Source organism: Heptranchias perlo, chromosome 7 (assembly GCF_035084215.1).
Source record: "Heptranchias perlo isolate sHepPer1 chromosome 7, sHepPer1.hap1, whole genome shotgun sequence".
Taxonomy (NCBI): Eukaryota; Metazoa; Chordata; class Chondrichthyes; order Hexanchiformes; family Hexanchidae; genus Heptranchias; species Heptranchias perlo.
The window spans coordinates 36449783-36470396 of record NC_090331.1 but is presented as its reverse complement, the minus strand read 5'-3'; the positions used below and the strand labels follow the sequence as shown (position 1 = coordinate 36470396).

Below are 20614 nucleotides of genomic sequence, written 5' to 3'. Positions count from 1 at the left end.
ACCAAAGTCACAACTGACATCCTTTGTGACTGACGCATTATCCCTCCTTGAACGCTGCAGCCTTTGACACGGCATCCTCCTCCAACACCTCTCCTCCAATGTCCAGATCAATGGAATTGCCCTTGCTAAGTTCCCTTCTTCCAACCCCGTTACCTCCGTGCTGCCAAGGATCTACCTTCCTCTTTCTCATCTACATGCTGCCCCCTGGCGACATCATGGACCGACATGGGGTCAGCTTCCACATGCACTCTGACGACACCTAGCTCTAACTCTCCACCACCTCCCTCAACTACCAATGTGTTGTCATACTACTTGTCTGACATCCAGTCTTAGACAAGTTGCAATTTCCACCAGTTAAGCATTAGAAAGCCCAGTGCCATCATCTTCAGTCCCACCACAAACTCCATACTCTTTCCACTGATTCCATTCACCTCCCCAGCCACTGTCTCAGGCTGAACCAGATAGTTTGCAACCTCAGCATCCTAATCAATCCCGGGCTGAGCTTCTAACCCATATCCTCTCCATCTCAAACTCCACCTCCTAACATTGCCCACCTCTGCCCCTGCTTCACCCCATCTGCTGCTGAAATCTTCATCCATATCATCGTCACCTCCAGACTCGACGATTCCAATGCTCTCCTGGCCGACCTCCCATCCTCCACAAACTTCAGGTCATCCAAAACTCAATCACGTATCCTATCCAATACAAAAACCTGCTCACCCAATAAACTTATGCTCGCTGACCTACATTGACTCGCAATCCCCCAACACCTCAAATTTAAAATTCTCATCCTTGTGTTTAAATCCCTTCATGATCTCACCCCTCCCTCCCTCCCTCCCTCCCTACATCCCCCCTCAAGAACACACCGTTCTTCAGACTCTGGTCTTTTGCGCTTGCCCCACCTATGCCCCAGACTCTGGAATTTTCTTTCACGTCACCACATCTACCTCCTTCTTTAAGGCCCTCCTTAAATTTTCCTAGATAACAAGTCACTATATTTCAAAAAGTACTTAATTGGCTGTTAAATGCTTTGGGACATTGAGGTTGTGAAAGACACTATATAAACTGCAAATTCTTTCTTTCTTTAAAATCTATCTCTTTAACCAAGTTTGTGGTCACCCTTTCTAATAGCTTATTCTTTGGCTTGGCGCCCAGTTATTTCTGATTACATCTCTGTGAAGTGCCTTGGGACGTTTTTCCATGTTGGAGGCCTTATATAAATGTAAGTTGTTGTTGACACCCTAGTGCAGTGCACTGAAGGAATACTGCATTGTCGGTGATGCTACCTCTCTGAGGAAACAATGTCTGTTTAGGGGGTGCAAAATATTCCATGGCACTATCTGAAGAAAAGAATAAAGCTCTTCTGATATCCTGGCTAATGTTCTTCCCTCAACTAACTACCAAAAACAGATGATTGGCTAATTCATTTATTTGCTGCTTTTGGGACCTTGCTGTGCACAAATTGGCTGCCATGTTTGCAGCGCAAGAACAGTGACTACAGTTTAAAAGTAACTTCAATGGCTGTAAAACACTTTGGAATATTTTGAATACACTATATAAGTTAAAGTTCTTTATTTATTTCTCTTATTTAGCAAAGACCTACATAATTTGAGAGACTTTTTGATAAACTACCCAACAATGGAGTTGAGACTTTGTAAGTAGCTAGGTAACCAGCTAATAAAAACTTTGGTGCAGAACAGTATATACTGTTTAATATAAATCACTGCATGGACAATTTTCCACAGCCAAGTACCAATGAAGATAGGTAAAAGCTAACTCAGCATAACTGGACTCAGGAGATGAAGGAAAAAAGGGCTCGAGTTCCTATTCTTGATCATTATTGAGTGACCCTGATGGAAAGTGCATCAGCATGACATCAGACAAGGACAAGATCCAACTCAGCTGCTGGGCTCCCAATGGTTGAATAGCCTGCCAACGCTCACTATCTAGGCTTAACATCAAGAATGGCCAGTTCAAGTTAAAATCTACCGAGGAGATAATGGGGGAAAAAAAATTGAGAAAAAAAAGAGCGACCTCATACAATGGTGAGAAGCAATTAAAAGTTAAAAAGGCATTCAAGATTCATTCTATCCATCATGGATATATTAAAAATTCCCACAGATAATCTTAAAGTTATTAAGATTAACAGTGGGAATAATTTTTATCCTAACTATGAGTAAGACCTCTATAAAACTTATTCATGACTTCATCAATCCCAAGTTACTAGGCCTTTCTCACTTGTAGAATACAATATTGAGGTCGTTCTCCATGTAGCCTCTTTCTTTCAAGGCAATTCCCAAGCTAAATGATTTCCAGCAAACTAATCTATAGACAAATAACAATCTCTTTATTAAAAAAGGTATGTATTTCTCCCAAATATTTAATGAATTTATAACATTTTGCAAGAAGCATGCAGCATCATTTAAAGTAGTAGACTGTTGGAAATTAGAGTTTTAATAAGGGCCCCATTAATCATTAGCATTTATACTTCCATACTAAGAGTGTATTCTTAAATTTATTTATTTTTTAAAAAAATCATTGCTTTTCTTCCCAAAGTGCTTCACAGCCAATGAAACGTTTTTTTAAATGACTGCATTAACATTAGAAATTTATTTTAAAAAATATTCCAAGTACTCCAAAATGCTGGAGCACGTAGGATGACATGGGTTTGCTCCTACAATGTCCTACATAGAGAGAGCTTCAGAATTCTGCAGGTGTCAGGAAAGGTAAGTGAGTGAAGGCTAATTGTTCCTCAGCACCATAAACCTTTAAATTCAAAGCTCCTGCAAGATTAAGGAGCTTCATGAACATGATAAGCATGCTTTTCTCCCTCCTTCTGTTGAACTCACACCACGTGCAACAGTCCAGAGCGCAAAGTACAACTTGCTATGGGGAGTGTTGCAATAACTAGCATGCACAATACATAGTAACAAATGTCTCCTTGAATCCACTGAGTAAAGCTAGTTTTAACTTGTATAATAACACACGACTCAAATCATTATTGCAAATCAAAGGGAAGTTCCTTTGCCAATTTTTTGAAACTTGTGATCAGAACTTCATATGACAGTTTAGAAAAAGCTGAGTGATTGCATTATGACACTAAAATTATTTTTCCATAATTAAATGTTTAAAGTAATGGCATCATTCGGGGTCTCGTGTCTCCAAGTTCTCAATTTCACATCACTATGGCAAAGGGATCTGAAACCGATGACACGTGGGATGGGCATCCTGTTGAAAATTTGCTTTTGTTTTCAAATTTAAAATACAAATTTGTGCTGTTGCAAAATGCTATTTCTTACTCAGTTAATTTGATCTGTTAAACTTCATGAGCGTAGAAAGGACTGCCCTCAGTGCTGCTATTGACAGATAATCCTAAATCAATCAACAGCAGCACAAAGGGCAGATCTTTTCATGCCAGCGAAAATCGAACAACTAAAATCAGCTGAGGAAGAAATAAAGGCAGCTAGCATCGTGGAACATCAGGAAAGAGAAGCCAGGAGAGTACGGCCTGCAAAGAGAATCAGTAAACATTACAGGAGCCAAGGATAGGGGGTCAGGAGCAAACAAGATCGCTGAGAAGAGTGGTGCAATTATGCAGGTAATTGTTAGCAAGATTGGGATTTAGCTTTTAAAACATGAGATAGCAAGAGTTCCTACAACCTTGACAAACAGCACTGTTTGCTTCGAAGTTTCATCATCTAGTTAACATGATCCTAAATTCTTCTTTTACATTTTCCTTATTTTTTTTGCAATTTGAGAACTTGCTCCTGCAAGTTGGAGGGAGGGAAGTGAGGATCAAGGCAGAAAGTTTGAATATGGGATTAGATTACATGGTGCCGGGTGGGTTGGGAGCAGCCAGAATTGTCCGAGAAGAGCAGATACACACAGTGCCAGAGTGAACCACAGACACAATTTAAGCAAGCTGCACACAAAGGTGGGCTTACATGATATATGAGGATTTGCTTCAACAATTTTAGGTTTGGAAAGAAGAAATAACTTGAAATTATATAGAACGAGTCACGAACAACAACGAGATAAATTGGGCACATCAGCTTCATACAGTGGTAGCACTCACCTCTGAAATCATAGGATTTGAGCACATAATCTGGACTGACTTCAGTGCAGTGCTGAGGGAGTGCTGCACTGTCAGAGGTGTCATTTTTCAGATGCGACATTAAACTGAAGCCCCTTAGAATCATAGAATGTTACAGCACAGAAGGCGGCCATTTGGCCCATCATGTCCGAGCTAGCCAGCTTAATCCCACTTTCCAGCACTTGGTCTGTAGCCCTGTAGGTTACGGCACTTCAAGTGCTCACCCCCAAGTACTTTTTAAAATGAGTTGAGGGTTTCTGCCTCTACCATCCTTTCAGGCAGTGAGTTCCAGACCCCTACCACCCTCTAGGTGAAAAAATTTCTCTTCAGCTCCCCTCCAATCCTTCTACCAATTACTTTAAGTTTATGCCCCTGGTCACTGACCCCTCTGTTAAGGGAAATAGGTCCTCCTTATCCACTCTATCTAGTCCCATCATAATTTTGTATACTTCATTTAAATCTCCCCTCAGCCTCCTTTGCTCCAAAGAAAACACCACCAGCCCATCAAATCTTTTCTTATAGCTAAAATTCTCCAGCCCTGGCAAAATCCTCGTAAATCTCCTGTGTACCCTCTCCCGTGCAATCACATTCTTCCTGTAATGTGACGACCAGAACTGTACACAATACTCAAGCTGTGGCCTAACCAATGTTTTATACAGTTCTAGCATAACCTCCCTGCTCTTATATTCTACGCTTTGGCTAATAAAGGAAAGTATCCCAAATGTCTTTTTAAACCACCTTATCTACCTGTCCAGCTACCTTCAGGGATCTGTGGACATGCACTCCAAGATCCTCTCTTCCTCTACACCTCTCAGTATCCTTCCATTTATTTTGTGTACTCCCTTGCCTTGTTTACCCTCCCCAAATGCATTACCTCGCACTTTTCTGGATTGAATTCCATTTTCCACTTTTCTGCCCTCCTGACCAGTCCATTGATATCTTCCTACAGTCTTCAGCTTACCTCCTCTCTATCAACCACATGGCCAATTTTTGTACCATCTGCAAACTTCTTGATCAAGCCCCCCATCGGCCTGCTCAGAAGGACATAAAAGATCTCATGGCACTATTCACAGAAGAATGCTCCCTATGTGTTGGCCAACATTTCTCTCTCAACCAACACCGTCAAAACAAATTAACTGGTCATTTCTCTCTGTTGTCTATGGGACCTTGCTGTGGGCATATTGGCTGCCACGTTTGCCAGCACAACATCAGTAACTACACTTCAAAAGTGTTTCCTGGTTATGAAGCATTTTAGGATCCTGAGGACGTGGAAGGGGTTATATAAATGCAAATTCATTCTTTCACCCTCGACACTTGTTGGAGCATTTATAGCCAAGGCCCTTGAAAATAATAGAGATGCTTTGGACACAAATGCAAAAGAGCACTGGGGTTGGGTTATGAATAAATGTTTTAAACATTTATTTACTAGAAAACACTCAAGCTCTACACCTAGCCTCAAGACATTTGCACTTAGGCTTTTTCATAGAAGAGTCAATTTTGACCAACATTCACCACCTAAAAAAGATCCCTTTGCATCACAAGGCAGGCTAACAAAGGAAAAGCATTTGTGGCCTGAATTGTCCAGAGAGAAAAAAATAGGGTATTATTCTGACAATTTCATGTACTGCAGCAAAATGGAAACAATACCAGATAGATCACACCTTTGTGTGACCACAACTTTATTGTAATAAGATACAAAAATGATACCAATTTTTTCAAACCTACATACTCCTAGAAATACATTTCAAAACAACAATACTCCCAATTGATGCATTTTTCCCCCTTCGTTAGGTTCCAGTAAATTCAAACACTCCAAATCAAATTATATTATTTATCAAAAGAGACCCATGGTGGAAAAACTATCAATGCCCTGTTAACACTTGCCTTGTTTGGTGGATTGGTACCAATCTATTATAGGGCAAAACATTGGTTTCACTACCAATTGTGATAGAACTGCATCCACCAATGCATCATTTGGTGGAATAAAGCTCAAAATGCTGTTTTCTCTTGACAGCACCTTCAGTTCACGATCTTAAATAGATCCCACTACCAAAAAGTGACAGAACTGTAATCAGGTGGTGATGCAGCTCAAAACAGTCTTTCCAGACAGAACAAGTTTCTGTCAACGATTGGAGCATCAGTGATACACGGTTCATACATACAATGAAAATTTCACACCCCCATTACATCTTACTGAATTCGATGGTAAGGTCCTCCCTCGATCATGATCACACACCCACTGCATTGATGGGTTCCTCTTTTCCTAACCATCAGGACGTACCTATACTGCCAGCCCTTTCCTCTTCCCACCAGCTTGTGGACAGGCGCCTCTGTTTTCACATCAGGTTCAGGCACTTTCATGGAGGCTGAAGCTGTAACTGTCACGTCCCCTCCTTGCATCGTCGAGCGCTGAGTTCCTCGGCAGCGGCAGCTCGCGACCAGAGCGCCGGGGACTCAGCGTTACTGCGCGTCGAAGAGTGAAACCGAACCGCGGGGGCCTGTGGTTACAGGCCACGGGCCGCCCAGCTGGTCCCCCTGCAGCCGCTGCTTCTCTGGTCCGAATTACAATTCCCACCGACCCCCTCAACACATTGTGGCCCGGCAGGCTGACCCGGAACCTGTCAGATGCGCTCGAGCCCACACCCGACTCGCCACCCAATCAGCCGCTCTCACCCCGAACAACTTCACAATGGTTCGCCGGGGTCACGTGCGGTGACATCGTTCCAAGATTTCTGTTCCGGGTTGGGTTGGGTTGGGCGGGGCGACTCCCGCCCACGTGGCCTTGTTGTTGATTAGAAGCCGCCATACTTGTGCGGGGCACAGCCAGCGTCAGTCTTTACACCGAGGTTCCTGGGTTGTCCAAGGCAGATCTGCCAGAGGTACCGATCAACGTCGACTAGTTTTCATTGGCGTCCTGGCTCCATGCGCCCCAGTGTATTATGTTGCTCATCTTCAAATCCCAGCTATCGCCCAATCTGGTTAATCTTCTCCCTTTTCCATTAACACCCTTGATAGCCCTCTCGGGATGAAGCTGATGGTGCGCGAACTTGGCTTCTGCTAGACCCTAAATTGAGTTTTAAAAAATCTTGCATAGGTCTGTTGGACTTGCCAGGACCAGAGCCTTCCTTGTACCAAAAACTGCCCACATACCCTACCTCTTTTGCTGACACTGAAACCTTAATTCTTATTGCCCCAAGTATTGACGACCCTTTCCACCCTTGACAAACTTCAGCTGATTCAGAAGTTTCCAGCTCATGTCCCATCTTGTCCAAAGTCCCACACATCCACCACTCCCATTGTTGCCAAGCTCTACTAATTCCCTGTACACCAGTGCACCCAAAGTGCTCTGAGAAACAATTAACATAAGTTGTTTATGTCATTATTGATAATCAATCATCCCACATATAAATGGGTATGTAAGTGTAAATAGAATTTTTTGTAAATTTTTGGAAGTGATTCAGTGGCGAAAGTGCTGAATTCTGTACAATTAATTACTTTTCCTTTGTTACAGAAAATATAAACAACATGGTTGTATATTTAATCACAAAAATAGTTTAGAATTTAGAAATGCAAAAGATCAGAGATTATGGATATTTTCAGTGACGCTTTGAGAGCTGTTATAAAATAGTAAAACTTTGAAAAATCCCTGTGATATATTTGTGTGGGTAGCATACACACTATTTTTGCTTGAAAACGCCTAAAAGATCATAACTATCCAAAGGCCTGAAAGGTGCCGATTTAAGTGCCTTGGGAAGTTTTTCTGTGTTAATGGTGCTATATTAATTCAAGTTGTTGTTGAAAAGTGAAAGCAGTTTCTCTGTCCTGTCTTTAAAAGTGAGTACATCTCTGAATTCCAATGGTCTTGAAACTGTTCTTTACTGTCACTCATTAAAATGTGCTGTAGTTGGCAGCTACAATTAAGTAGAATATCCTACTGGCGTAAATGATGATTGGTTCAAATTGCCTTTCATTAAAAAAAAATCCAATCAAAAACCACTATCTAAAAAAAATTATTTTTACTATATCTCTTTATATATTTTTTTCTCTTTACTACAAAGCAGTTAACAGCAATAAAAGCAAATACCTGACAAGAAATTTGCAAAGTCATTTAACAATCAAAGTGGTTCCTCACTCATTCCATTATATACTAAAAATAAAATTTATAACATTAAAAGCACATTAACAAAGCAAAAGTTTTTTAAAAAGTCATTGAACTTACCCAACCTGTCTTTCAAATCCCTGCAACTATTTTCCATGGACTCTTCTCTTTGAAGGGGCCATGGGGTTGACTTCTGCTCCATTCCCAGACTTAGATCCTTCAGCTGGATCTAGACTTCAGGCCTTTACATAGTTGCATGTGTGCAACCCAAATACCCTGAATTGAGCTCACTGTCCCTCAGAGTCTCAAAAGGTTTCTGTTGCAGGCAGCACTTTCTTTGCTTAATGGTTCAAGATGTGACTGTACTGCAGCAGCTTGAGACCAGAAATCACAACCACTTTCCCTGCTATAGCCTATAGACAGAGTGATCAAGAAAAATCAAACAGTGACAAATGAAAATGCAAAATAATGAGTTCATATATAAAAAGTGAACATAAATAATTTGCAACAGCAAACAAAATTAAAAAATAAAAACAAGCAACACAAATAGCTTTTCTTAAGAAAGTAATACATATTAACATACAAACAGCAAAACTTTAAAAAAACAATAAACTAAAGTAAATATGAACAAAAAAATAAATTAAATAATTTGGAAAAGTGAAAATGGTAAAATGTAAGACCAAAATAAGAATTATATAAAATATTTCTTTCCTTAGAAATGCCACAGAGATCAACTAGCATTTAAGAAATAACTGGGATTCACACCTTATAATCCATGATTTCTTTAAAGCTTATTGAATTGCCATAAATATTAGCGACAGTACAATTTGGATAAATAACTTTCAATGCTTCATTCTGTTATGCCCACATTATTAACATAGAAGCTAAATTTCGTCATGGCACGATAGCAACATCATGGGAACATAATCATCTCTAAGGTCCCCTCCAAGCTTCAAACTGCATGTCCAAATCATGATACTGCCATTGTTCCTTGATCAGCACTGGGTCAAAATCCTGGAATTCCCACCTAACACCATCTTGGAAGCACCATTGCCTCAGGGCTGCAGTGGTTCAAGGAGAAGCCCACCAACAGCTTCTCCAGGCAACTAGGAATGGGCAATATATGTGGCTTGCCAGCGTGAACCAGATCTCAAGAACAATTAATTAAAAATAAATAATTTGGCATTAATTATCCAGTTATCGTTAATCCGGTTCTCTCTCTACCTCTTTGAAGTAGGTATTATTGTGAAAAATGATGTGACCAAAATAAACTGAGAAAGTTTGGAACATTATTGAGGCACAGCTCAACAGGAATTAAAATCTGATATTGTGAGTATTTTGTCCATTGTTTGTGTGGGTAGAGACACTTCATAAACTGAACTGAAATGTGAGCAGAGAAAACACAACGATTTCCAATTTTGTACTTAAAAACAATAAAATGGCTTTGGAAGAGGAAATACATTTTTAGTCCTAATTTCTGCCCAGCATTCCCTTTTTGAATGTGCACGTGTGTGGATATCAGGTGAAGACACAATTAGGCTTGGTGTAACTAGTCTGCTGACCTTCACTGAATAGGTTCATACATGAAGGATGGCAATGTCAGCAAAAGTAGCAGGTGGTGATTATTACCTGTGGAAATTATGCTTCAGATGTTGGGAGAAAATTAGAAAATTTAAAGGGGAAAATATTCAGAAATAATACATTTCATTTTCATACATTATGTACTATACACAATCTATTTTATTATTTTAAAACAAATTATTTTCTGAATTTACTTTTTAGTTGAGTCACAGAATGTATAATGTAGTGGTAAATTTCCAGTGAATTGCACATTTTAGATGCTGTGTATTTTCATTATTTTCTGTTTTTATTTTCTCTTTATTTCTGGAACCTAAAAGTTGAACTCCAAACCACGACTATTGTAGGGTCGGTACCCTGGGTGTCTTCAGGCATGAAGCCTGGAATTGTACACTGCTACTGTACATTTGATTTTACATCTTTACTGTAGTGAACACGAAAAATATTTATTAAATGTGTTATATTTAATTTACCCCAGATAAAACAAATTTAAACACTGGAAAATAATCGACCATTTCAGATCAAAGAATGCACCGAGACATGGTATTAGGTTAAGGATTCAAGTGAACAACGTCTCCTCTTCTGGACAGTAACAACGGTGCAACGCAAATGTGATTCATTGTATGATCGACAGAGCCACAAGCCAATCACTGACTACGAGAAAGGTAGTAAGGAAGTTGCACCAGCTCCAACTGACTTTAACCTCGTCGTGTAGAGCTAGAAACAGTCCGAAGGAGCGGCTGAAACTTGACTTGTCTGATATAACAACTCTTCAACATGTCTGGTCGCAAGAAGGTCTGCATCGTTGGATCTGGCAACTGGTATGTTGGACACTAGCTGTGTTTACTGTGTTCCTTTTGGATATTATTAGTGTTATAGATTCCATGTCGTGTAAGTGGGAGGATCCTTGGTTCTTTACTCAGGGAAGTGTAATCTCATGACTGTTAATCGTGGAACGTAAGTCCATTGCTACCTCCACTAACTCCCACTATGTAATGCAGTCTCGCAACACGAATGCCCTCAACGCTGCCAGAAGCTTCACAGACTTCCATTGGGAACATTAAGAAAAAAAAGAATAGTTTGTCTTGTAACTGATAACAAAACGATATTAGATCAGGATTTGTACAAAATGACACCATTCCATCCAACTGTGGTCGCACCGAGTCTTGATCGATGTATATACCAAATCCACTTATAATCCCCATTTTCTGACATTGTATCTCATTCCTGATCCAAGCATGATTTTTAAAATGCATCAACTTTAGCATGTTTGGAAAGCTTTATCCCAATGTTATTTGACATGACAGCGAAACGTATCTTGTATTGACACCAGTTGCTTCACTAAGTCATCGGCCCCAAAATTCCACGCTTTTATTTTAGCCATTTGTAGGGCCTAAAATCGGGGCAGTTACTTTTTCTAGCCGGCAAATTAGGGCAGAAACCATTTTCGCCAGTTTTCTGTCCCAAAAGCAGCACGCCTGAATTGGTGATTGTTATTTGGTCGCCAAGTCCTCATGCACCTGATTTAAATATATTTAGACGAGAGTCAGTGGTGCTGGTGCCTTGAATTTCCAGCAGTTATGCTCACATGATGCTATGGGTAAGTTACACAGGGAAATACAAGGCGCACCTGTTGCCAGGATAGCTGTTACTAGTGGAAATTAGGACCTTTTGAGCACGGAGATTGCTGAAGGTTTGAGCACCAACTAGTGCAGCTGGGAATTATTTTTTTTCAATGGATTTTCTTTTGTTTTGAGCCTTGACACTGTTGGACTTGCCTCTGAGTGCCTGTAGGATTGTGAGAACACTGGAATATTTTAACCGCCCCCACAGCGAGATCATCTCAGAAGCAGATGTGGGATTCCTTTTGTAAGCCATTATTATGCAACTGAGGATGGAGGAAAACAGAGTGAGGCAACAGTTGAGGAGGAAGTGACTGTAAAGATATCACCCTGCTCCGCCTCCCTCCAAACAATATACTGGCAATGCGCGTTTTATGAAGATCTCAGTGAGAAGCTGTGTATTAAAAGAGTGTATTTTCCCTAAAAAGGCAATAAGGGAGCTGTGTCAACTACTATATGGTGAACTGCAGCCACGGTCATCTGCCCCGACAGATCTGTCTCAGGCTGTGAAAGTTACAACCACACTCAACTTCTATGGCAATGAGTCAATTCAGGCAGCCAAGGGATATCTGTGTAGTATCACCCAGGGTGTTGTCTGAGCATGACTGACATACTTTTCCGCAGAGCTGGAGAATCCATCCAGTTTAGCTTCATAGCAAGGCATCAACGAGATAGGGCAATCCAGTTTTATGGGTTTGCTGGCTTTCCCAAGGTCCAGATTGCAATAGAAGATATCCACATTCTTTGTAAGCTCCCATGGTCAACATCCTAGACAGAAGGGGCTACCACTAACTCAGTGTCCAGTTTGTATGGGAAAACATGTTAAAAATCCTCCAAGTAAATGCAATATTTACTGTAAGTTACCACAATGTTTTCAGCCCTCCCTGAGCTCTTCACTCTCACATTCCTCCCTTGTTGGATAAACGATAAGAGTCCAGAAGTCCAACAGGCAGCCCGCCCACTTCTTAATCCTTCTTCTGTCTCTTCTTGATACAAATCCTTTTTTCTTTGGAGGTGGATGACTTTTTCTCCAGAGAAAAGAAAGACACATTGTGCATAAAGTACAACTTACACACATAATGTCCTTGAGCTCTTCAAGGAAGAAAATGTTGTGAATAGATGGTTTGTGAAGTCATAACCCCTGCCGCCATGGATAATGACCCTACTGAGTGTTTCACAAAAAGCAGCAGAGGAGCGCTACAACGCGGTACATGCCTCTAACAGAGTGGCCAGCGAGAGGACCATCGGGGTCTTAAATGGACCTTTTGACTACTTGACGGATCAAGAGGGGTTTGGCAAAATGTATCATTTTGTGTGTCCCGCGTAATTGTAGCCTGCTGTGCTCTGCGCAACTTTGCCATTCTAAAAAATCTAGACATGGACATTCCTGGGGAATTGGCAATACCTACCTTAGAGTCAGAAGTAGATGGGGGAGAGCGCCATGATCATCGTCACTCCGAGGACTCCTTAATGAAAGCTGCAAATGGCATTGGAGCACAATTGATCAGTAAAGTATTCTCATCCATTTAGCACAGTCTACCTGTGTCACCACTGCCATAACTCTTTCTCCCTCACCTTCAGATAAAGCACAAATCCTTCAATCCAGTTCCTATCCTAGAAATCACAACACATCAGACCTTTTTGACCCTACATGACCGTGCCAGTAATAATCACCTGATTGGATAGTCAGCATGAAATAAGTGCACCCTTTCCTATATGTCTTTGATTTCCATGAATAATAAAGCACAACATGAGCTGCACGTTCTCCTTTAATATGAAAAACTCCAAAGTGAGCAGAAGCCAACCTGCTTATTCCTCACACTGTGCTTTCCCTGGGTGACTAAATGTGTCCTTCTTTCTTCAATTCTAGTGCTTCTCCTAGGTGCAATCTGATGCCCAGAACCGTGAGAGGTGGTTGACTTCTGCTATGCTATTAAAGGCTCATGAGATTGAAGTGCGTCTTCTCTCATGGCAGCTTGATCCTGGGAGGGAGCCACTGTTGGCTGCATCTCTGAACCTTGTGGCTGGGCAGCCTGGTGTCACTTCCGCCATCTCTCTGATAGTGCGCTCCGAGAGAGAGAGGACTAGAAGCCTGGCATGAGCTGCTGTCTTGAGGAATGGCAGCCTCAGGCAGGTTTGTTCAAGCTATTGCCGTTCCGTTGGGCTCTGGATCTGTGTCCCAACTGATCAGCAGGATAGCTGGTCTAATTGTGGCTACTTCCTCTGATGGGGGAGTCCAGAACAAGGGGGCATAACCTTAAAATTAGAGCTAGGCCATTCAGGGGTGCTGTCAGGAAACACTTCTTCACACAAAGGGTAGTGGAAATCTGGAACTATCTTCTCCATAAAAGCTGTTGAGACTAGATCTTTAAAAATTGAGAAAAACTGTGGGGCTAAGGCGGGTATATGGAATTAGATCACAGATCAGCCATGATTGCATTGAATGGTAGAACAGGCTCGAGGAGCTAAATGGCCAACTCCTGTTCCTATGTTCCTATGAGATTGTTGAATTTTTGTTTGTTGTGGTATATGGGGATATGGAACTAAGGTGGATAAATGGAGTTGAGCTACAGATCAGCCATGATCTAATTGAATGGCAGAACAGGCTTGAGGGGCTGAATGGCCTACTTATGTTCCTATCAGATCCTGAAAGGTCTGAGATACAACAGCCTGCAACCTAGCCCTGGATCTGATAGCGTGCTGTCTAATCTCTGTCCCACTGCCACCAGAGTTGAAGTACATACTTTGGGGAGGAGGAGAAACTGACTAGTCCTGGGTCTCTTCGTTGCGATGGGCTACTGCAGATTCCGATGAAGGTGCCTCATGCTCCATTGATGTCTGCAGCAAAGAAAAAGCTTCCCCGATTTTGCCACAAAGGGTGGTTGTGGAGTCATGGGTATCAGTTGCTGCACATCTGCAGAGACTGATCTCAGAGCCTGAACATCCTTCTTTTTAGGCGAATGCCCATGAGACCTTGGTCCCATGCCTCCAAAGCCCTCTTCTTAGTCTCCGTTGGCAAGGTGGCACATTGTCACCTTCTCCTCTGGTTCACCCCTGCACTGTGAATTATTTGGTGCCACATCGTCACTAACGTTATCTAATTTCCCTCCCCCAGGTTAAAATATCTGAGGTGGTTTGTAGGAGTGAAAAAGCAAGTGGTGCAAGGGAGATTGTGGAGGTTTAGTTTTGACTGGTAGGGATGTTCTTTTTTGACAGGATTGTCACGATTTATAACTAACTTCTATCTTTCTCTTTCAGGGGTTCTGCTGTTGCCATAATTATTGGCAAAAATACTGCAAAGTCAAACCAATTTGACCCTATTGTCAAAATGTGGGTTTATGAAGAAATGATAAATGGTAGAAAACTCACAGAAATAATAAACACAGAACACGAAAATGTGAAGTACTTGCCAGGTCATAAGCTTCCAGAAAATGTGGTAAGTCAAAGAGCTACGGTCAGGAAACATTGCACAGAAATTATAAAATTTTACTTGCCATTTTTCAGACTGCATGGTGGTGTGGATCTCTGGTAACCTGATTTATCCTCAACATTGCTCTTTTAAAGACTTTATGATATTTTTTATAGAAACAAATCTTGCAAAAACATTGTGTTTCATGATAGATATGTTTACATAAAATAGCTTTTTATAATCATGATACAGTGTATCACAATTGTAAGTCACAAAACAAATGTTTGGTGTGTTTTATTTCTATGGTAGATATGATAGACATTAAAATCATAATAAAAATCAGGCATATAACTTTGTGACTAGAAGCTGGTATCCAAAAGACAGCTTGTGCTGCAGTCACACCTCAGTACACAACATGAACAAGATTGTAAGAGATAAAAGGAAGACAAATCATTGTCAATCCCTTTGATTAACACAGAAAAATCTTTATTTGAAACAAAGAAAATTTAACACTGGAGCACTAAGATATGTGTGATTTAGGACTAAGATTTCAATTTCAAAGTTGCTTTGTTTAAAAAAAAAGTTAAATTATTATAGTCATACAAATAGTGCGAATTGTATTTATGAATGATAAGCCAAAAAATTACTGCAAAGAAAATAAGTGTTGTAATCAGTTGCTCAACTGGCACATTGCGTTAAATGGCTTGAATAGCTGTAGTATCTCAACTTTGGTCAACTTTGCCCTTGTTGAAAGTTTACCAAAGTCTAATTACAATTTCAAATAGCTTTTCTTGCAAAATCTTCCACGTCCTTTAAACAGATAAGGTTATGTTTAAGTAGAAACAAAAAGAAACCTTGAACATATTACTCAAGCTAGATTTTAAGATTTGTCATCCTGTTGTGAAAACGTTATATTTTGTATTAAGTTCTACCAATGTTTGCTTTGTGAATTTTAAATAATGGGGTCCTAAATGTGACATTTAAAATCCAGTACATACAGATCTTAGAACTATAGGGGCGATTTTAACCCTGCCAGCCCGGCAAAAACTTAATTGAAACTTAAGGGAGACAAGGGGTCTAACAATAATAAAGATTGTAAACAATTTTACAACATCAGGTTATAGTCCAACAATTTTATTTTAAAATCCACAAGCTTTCGGAGGCTTCCTCCTTCCTCAGGTTGGACTATAACCTGGTGTTGTAAAATTGTTTACAATTGTCAACCCCAGTCCATCACCGGCATCTCCACATCAATAATAAAGATAATCATGGGATTATAGGGATAAGATACAGGGACTATTTCCACTGAATCAAAGAAAGCTATGAGAAGATTTAGTAGAGGTTTTTAAAAATTATGGATAACTTTGATAGAGTGAATAGGAAACTATTTCTTCTGGTTGAGGATCATCAATTTAAAATGACTACCAAGAAAGGAGAGTGTTGAGGAGAAATGTCTTTCTGCAGAGGCTTATTAGAGCATGGAATGTTTTACCAGAGGGAGTGGTTGATGCAGATACCATGGCATATTTTGAAGGATGATTGGATAAATATTTGAAGCAGATGAAAATACAAGGATACGAGGAGATAGCAGGGCAGTGGGATTAGTCTTGGATTACTCTAGCAAAGAACCGGTGGGTCAAATGGCCTCATGCTGTAAATGTCAATGGTTCTGTGATTCTTTTACTCTTCTTTGCTTTACAGATATTAAATTATATTAAGGAGACATACTTTCTGATAGCAGTGCTCTTCCAAGATCTTGCTAGACTATATTGGTCAAGGATCAAAGCACATTATTCAATGTTATTCAATTTTGGCAGGCTGGTACTGGTCTATTTAATAGGAACAGAATGTGTGAAGGCCTTGTTTGCCTTACAGGAATCTTAGAATGCTGGACTAACCCTTTTAACTAAGGGCATCCCAGAGTGGTATGTGTGGCACCTTATTACATGTGAGCTTGGTTGAGTCTCCGGCCTATACTTTTCAAATTCCTTTTGGCACAGTCTAACAACATAACTAACTTCAACTTGTGAATCATTTTCGGCATCCTGTTTGCAAATAATTTCCTGTTTTACAGATTGCTGTGCCAAACATCACTGAAGCATCAGATGGGGCAGATATACTTGTCTTTGTTTTACCCCATCAGTTTATTGGACGACTTTGTGATCAAATGAAAGATCATGTGAAACGTGATGCAATTGGAATCTCACTGATAAAGGTAAAATTTGAGAGTTCAAAGTGACTAGTGCCGCAGTAGGTATAGTGGACGATTCCTGGGGAAGAGCAGGCTAGATTCTGGAAGGGTCCCATCAGATTGGAAAATAGCGAATGTAACTCCTCTATTCAAGAAAGGAGGGAGACAGAAAGCAGGTAACTACAGACCAGTTAGCTTAACATCTGTCATAGGGAAAATCCTAGAATCTATTATTAAGGAGGTTATAGCAGGGCACTTAGAAAATCTCAATGCAATCAGGCAGAGTCAACATGGCTTTATGAAAGGGAAATTGGGTTTGACTAATTTACGAGAGTTCTTTGAGGAAGTAACAAGCAATGTGGATAAAGGGGATCCTGTGGATGTGGTGTACTTGGATTTCCAGAAGGCTTTTGACAAGGTGCCACATCAAAGGCTACTACACAAAATAAGAGCTCATGGTGTAGGGGGTAACATATTAGCATGGATATAGGATTGGTTAGCTAACAGGAATCAGAGAGTAGGCATAAATGGGTCATTTTCAGGTTGGCAAGATGTAACGAGTGGAGTGCCACAGGGATCAGTGCTTGGGCCTCAACTATTTACAATCTATATCAATGACTTGGATGAAGGGGCCGAATGTATGGGTGCTAAATTTGCTGATGACACAAAGATAGGTAGGAAAGTAAGTTGTGAAGAGGACATAAGGGGCTCTATTTTCGCACCCGCGATCGGGTGTGTTCGTGGCGGCGGGGCTGCGAAAATCCGGGATTCCCGGGGTGGGTCCGGAGCCCGGCTCCAACCCACCCACTTCCGGGTTCCCCAGTGACGCGCTCACATGCGCGCGCAGCCCCCGCATGTGGGACTCCCGCTGGCAATTAAAGCCGGCGGGGTGCCACTTAAAGTACTTGAACAGGTACTTCAGGTTGTTTACAGACCTGATTGACCTGATATTTTAGGAGGGATCGGATTTTGCAATTAACTGAGACTGTTTCCCATACTGGGGGAAACACTCCCAGTTGAAATGGACATGTTGCAGCCACCAGCCTGTGGCAGCTGCAAAGGTCCATTTGACAGGTGGCGGGGGGAGACCCTCACTCATTGCAGGAGGCCACTCTGTCACTTTGGACAAAGTTTGGCCTCCACCACCCTCTTCCTAACAATCAAATGCATAAACTTGCACGCTTACCCCGGTGTCCAGACACATTTACCTATCTTGCGGACCCCCTCAAACTTCCGGATGGGGGCCGCTGTAGCTGCAGTCATGACCTCCTCGGAGGGCGAACAGCATCACCAGCCTCACCGGCCACGCCGTCCACCTCTGACACGTGGAGCTCCACAACACAGTGCTGTGACACATCCACCTGCACAGCAGGAGGGAGGGCAACCGCAGAGAGAGATGCGTCGCAGAGGGCACTACCCTTGCCACAGGGTCCACAGACCGAGGCTTAGCTTCCTGGACCTCTCTGAGCAGCAGTGCACATGGAGGCTCAGAGTCACTCGACATGTAGTTGTGGACATCTGCAGCCTCCTTCATGACGAGCTGCTCCCGGCTGGCCCAAGCACCATCTTCTTACCTGTCGCAGTCAAAGTCACCAATGCCCTCAACAACTTCTCCTCCGCATCCTTCCAGGGTGCACCGGGGACATCACCGGCGTCTCTCAGTCGTCTGCACAAAAGAGCCCTGCAAATACACTTACACCCACTCTGCAGTGACACAATGGGTGGCATCAAGTGTGCGTGTTCATGGTGAACCCCATGAAAGGGACCTATTCCACAAGCCAGTCAAGAATGGGCAAGACATGGCAGTAGTGGTGATAATATTTATTGTGCATGTGAAACAAAACAAATATAAATGAAAAACATGACAAATCGTCAGACACCCTTGTGCATTCCTTTTGTGCTCACAAAACCTTTGCCTTGCGTTTCTGCGAACTCCTACGTGGTGCTACCCCTATGGCTTCAGCAGAGGTAGTGGCAGGTTGCTCTTGTCCGTGCCCTGACCGATGAGATGCTTTGGGCCGACGCCCTCTGGGTTTGGGTGCCCGTGAGGGCCCCTCCAAAGACTGCTCCACCTGCACCTGTGCAGGGGCAGACTCAGCCACCTGGAGAGGGGGCAGCATTGCGGGTACTGGTTGAGAGGGGGGGCAACGGGTGAGACGTGGGAGCGCTTTGAGTGGCGTCCCCACTTCAATGTCCCCTTTCACCATCATCCCTCTCGTGGCCCAGGCCCACATCACTCCTTCCACCCTGCTGGACGGCAGTTTGGAGGACTTGTGTGAGGCCTTGGAAGGCCACCTGTAAAATATCTGTCAGCCTGTTCAAGGCGGCAGAATGTTGCTCACCCTGAATCCGAACGGCCATTGTCAGGGCCTGAATGGACTCGTTGTTGAGCCGTGCTTGAAACTCGATGGAGGCTAGCCTTCCCTCCACCGCAGACATTCCCGCACCTACCCGCGACACTATCTCAGAGATGCCTTCACGTCCCTGCAACACTATCTCGCAGATACCCTCCTGTCACTGTGCCACCATTCCCCTCATGCAGGTGTTGGACTCCTCCATCCTCTGCGCGATTGTGGAGAGTGCGCGTGGCACCTGTTCCAGCACCTCGGCAATGTGCTGCTGCCCCTCGATGACTCTCCTTTTCATGGCTGGCCCCCAGGGTTCAGCATCTGGGTCCAGCTGAGCAGAGGCTGGAGAAGAGTGCTCCCACCGACGCGGACTCTCCACGGCTGCCCCTGCCACCAAGGTCCGCTCGTGCTCACTTGTGCATGGTGACTCACCATGTGCAAGCCCAACTAAGTGAGGACGGGGACCCACCGAGGTGTATGTATCTGCGCTGGTGGATGCATGGCTCAAATGTGACGATGGACCCTCAGAGACCGGCAGGTCCTCTTAGGAATCGTCCTCCACGGTCACGGCGCTCGCGGATGGCCCTGCAAGAGAACAGAAAGCAATATTAGGCATGTGGACAGATGTTGAGGTGCTGCAGATGCCAAGTGAAGCTATCAGGAGTGCTGAGTGTTCGCTTTCTGTCACCGGCCGCTTGTGCAATCCTAGCCTCGGCATCCGCCATGGACAGGCACTCCAGCGTGCGGCTGATGTCCAATGCCTGCTGCTCCACGTCCATTAGGACCACCTGGTGTGGCGGGCCCCCTCCGGTCCGTGCCCTCTCCCGGGCATTCTGGTATCTCTTCTCCTATCAAGGCAAAACACAGAGGCGTGATTCAGTGATGGTTGCATGGTGAGCCGCTGCATGCATTGGTGTGGGTGGGGTTGAGCGTGAGGGAGATGCATGGGAGGGTGCGTGTGCAACATCGCCATGATATTGTATGAGGATTGAGTTGCGTGGTGGTGTTCGAATGGGGACGGGGTGGTGAGTACATGCAGGCAAGGTGAGGATGATAGTTGAGTGGATGTGAGGAGTGATGCGAGAGCAGTGCAGAAGGGGTTGTGTGGTGGTGGGGGTGATGTGGAAGACGGAGTGTGGGAGAATGCGTAAGTATACTCACTTTGCCTAACCTGGTTAGGTCATTAAATCTCTTCCTGCACTGGACCCAGGTTCATGGCACACTGCCGCAGCTGGTGACCTCCTCGGCCACCTCCAGCCAGGCCTTCTTCGTGG

At 42.9% G+C, this 20614-nt stretch overlaps 2 protein-coding genes across 5 annotated transcripts in view; one reads left to right on the top strand and one right to left on the bottom strand.

Annotated features, from left to right (window-relative positions):
* Nucleotides 1-6729, bottom strand: part of osbpl11 (oxysterol binding protein-like 11) — a 64838-nt gene extending 58109 nt beyond the window's left edge. The window contains exon 1 of one of the 2 annotated variants that reach the window (XM_067987310.1): nucleotides 6375-6729. In XM_067987310.1, coding sequence (XP_067843411.1) covers nucleotides 6375-6493 — 119 coding nt within the window. In that variant the 5' untranslated portion in view covers nucleotides 6494-6729. The remainder of the gene's footprint in view (nucleotides 1-6374) is intronic. The other variant, XM_067987311.1, reaches the window with a different exon arrangement.
* Nucleotides 6730-6875: 146 nt separating this feature from the next.
* The window catches only part of LOC137323618 (glycerol-3-phosphate dehydrogenase [NAD(+)], cytoplasmic-like), a 31492-nt gene continuing 17753 nt past the window's right edge, over nucleotides 6876-20614 (top strand). The window contains exons 1-5 of one of the 3 annotated variants that reach the window (XM_067987314.1): nucleotides 6876-6972; nucleotides 9427-9521; nucleotides 10291-10591; nucleotides 14651-14828; nucleotides 16876-17016. In XM_067987314.1, the coding sequence (XP_067843415.1) occupies nucleotides 10548-10591; nucleotides 14651-14828; nucleotides 16876-17016 (363 nt within the window). In that variant the 5' untranslated portion in view covers nucleotides 6876-6972; nucleotides 9427-9521; nucleotides 10291-10547. Of the gene's footprint in view, nucleotides 6973-9426; nucleotides 9522-10248; nucleotides 10592-14650; nucleotides 14829-16875; nucleotides 17017-20614 lie in introns of all 3 variants that reach the window. The other 2 variants (XM_067987312.1, XM_067987313.1) reach the window with 2 other exon arrangements.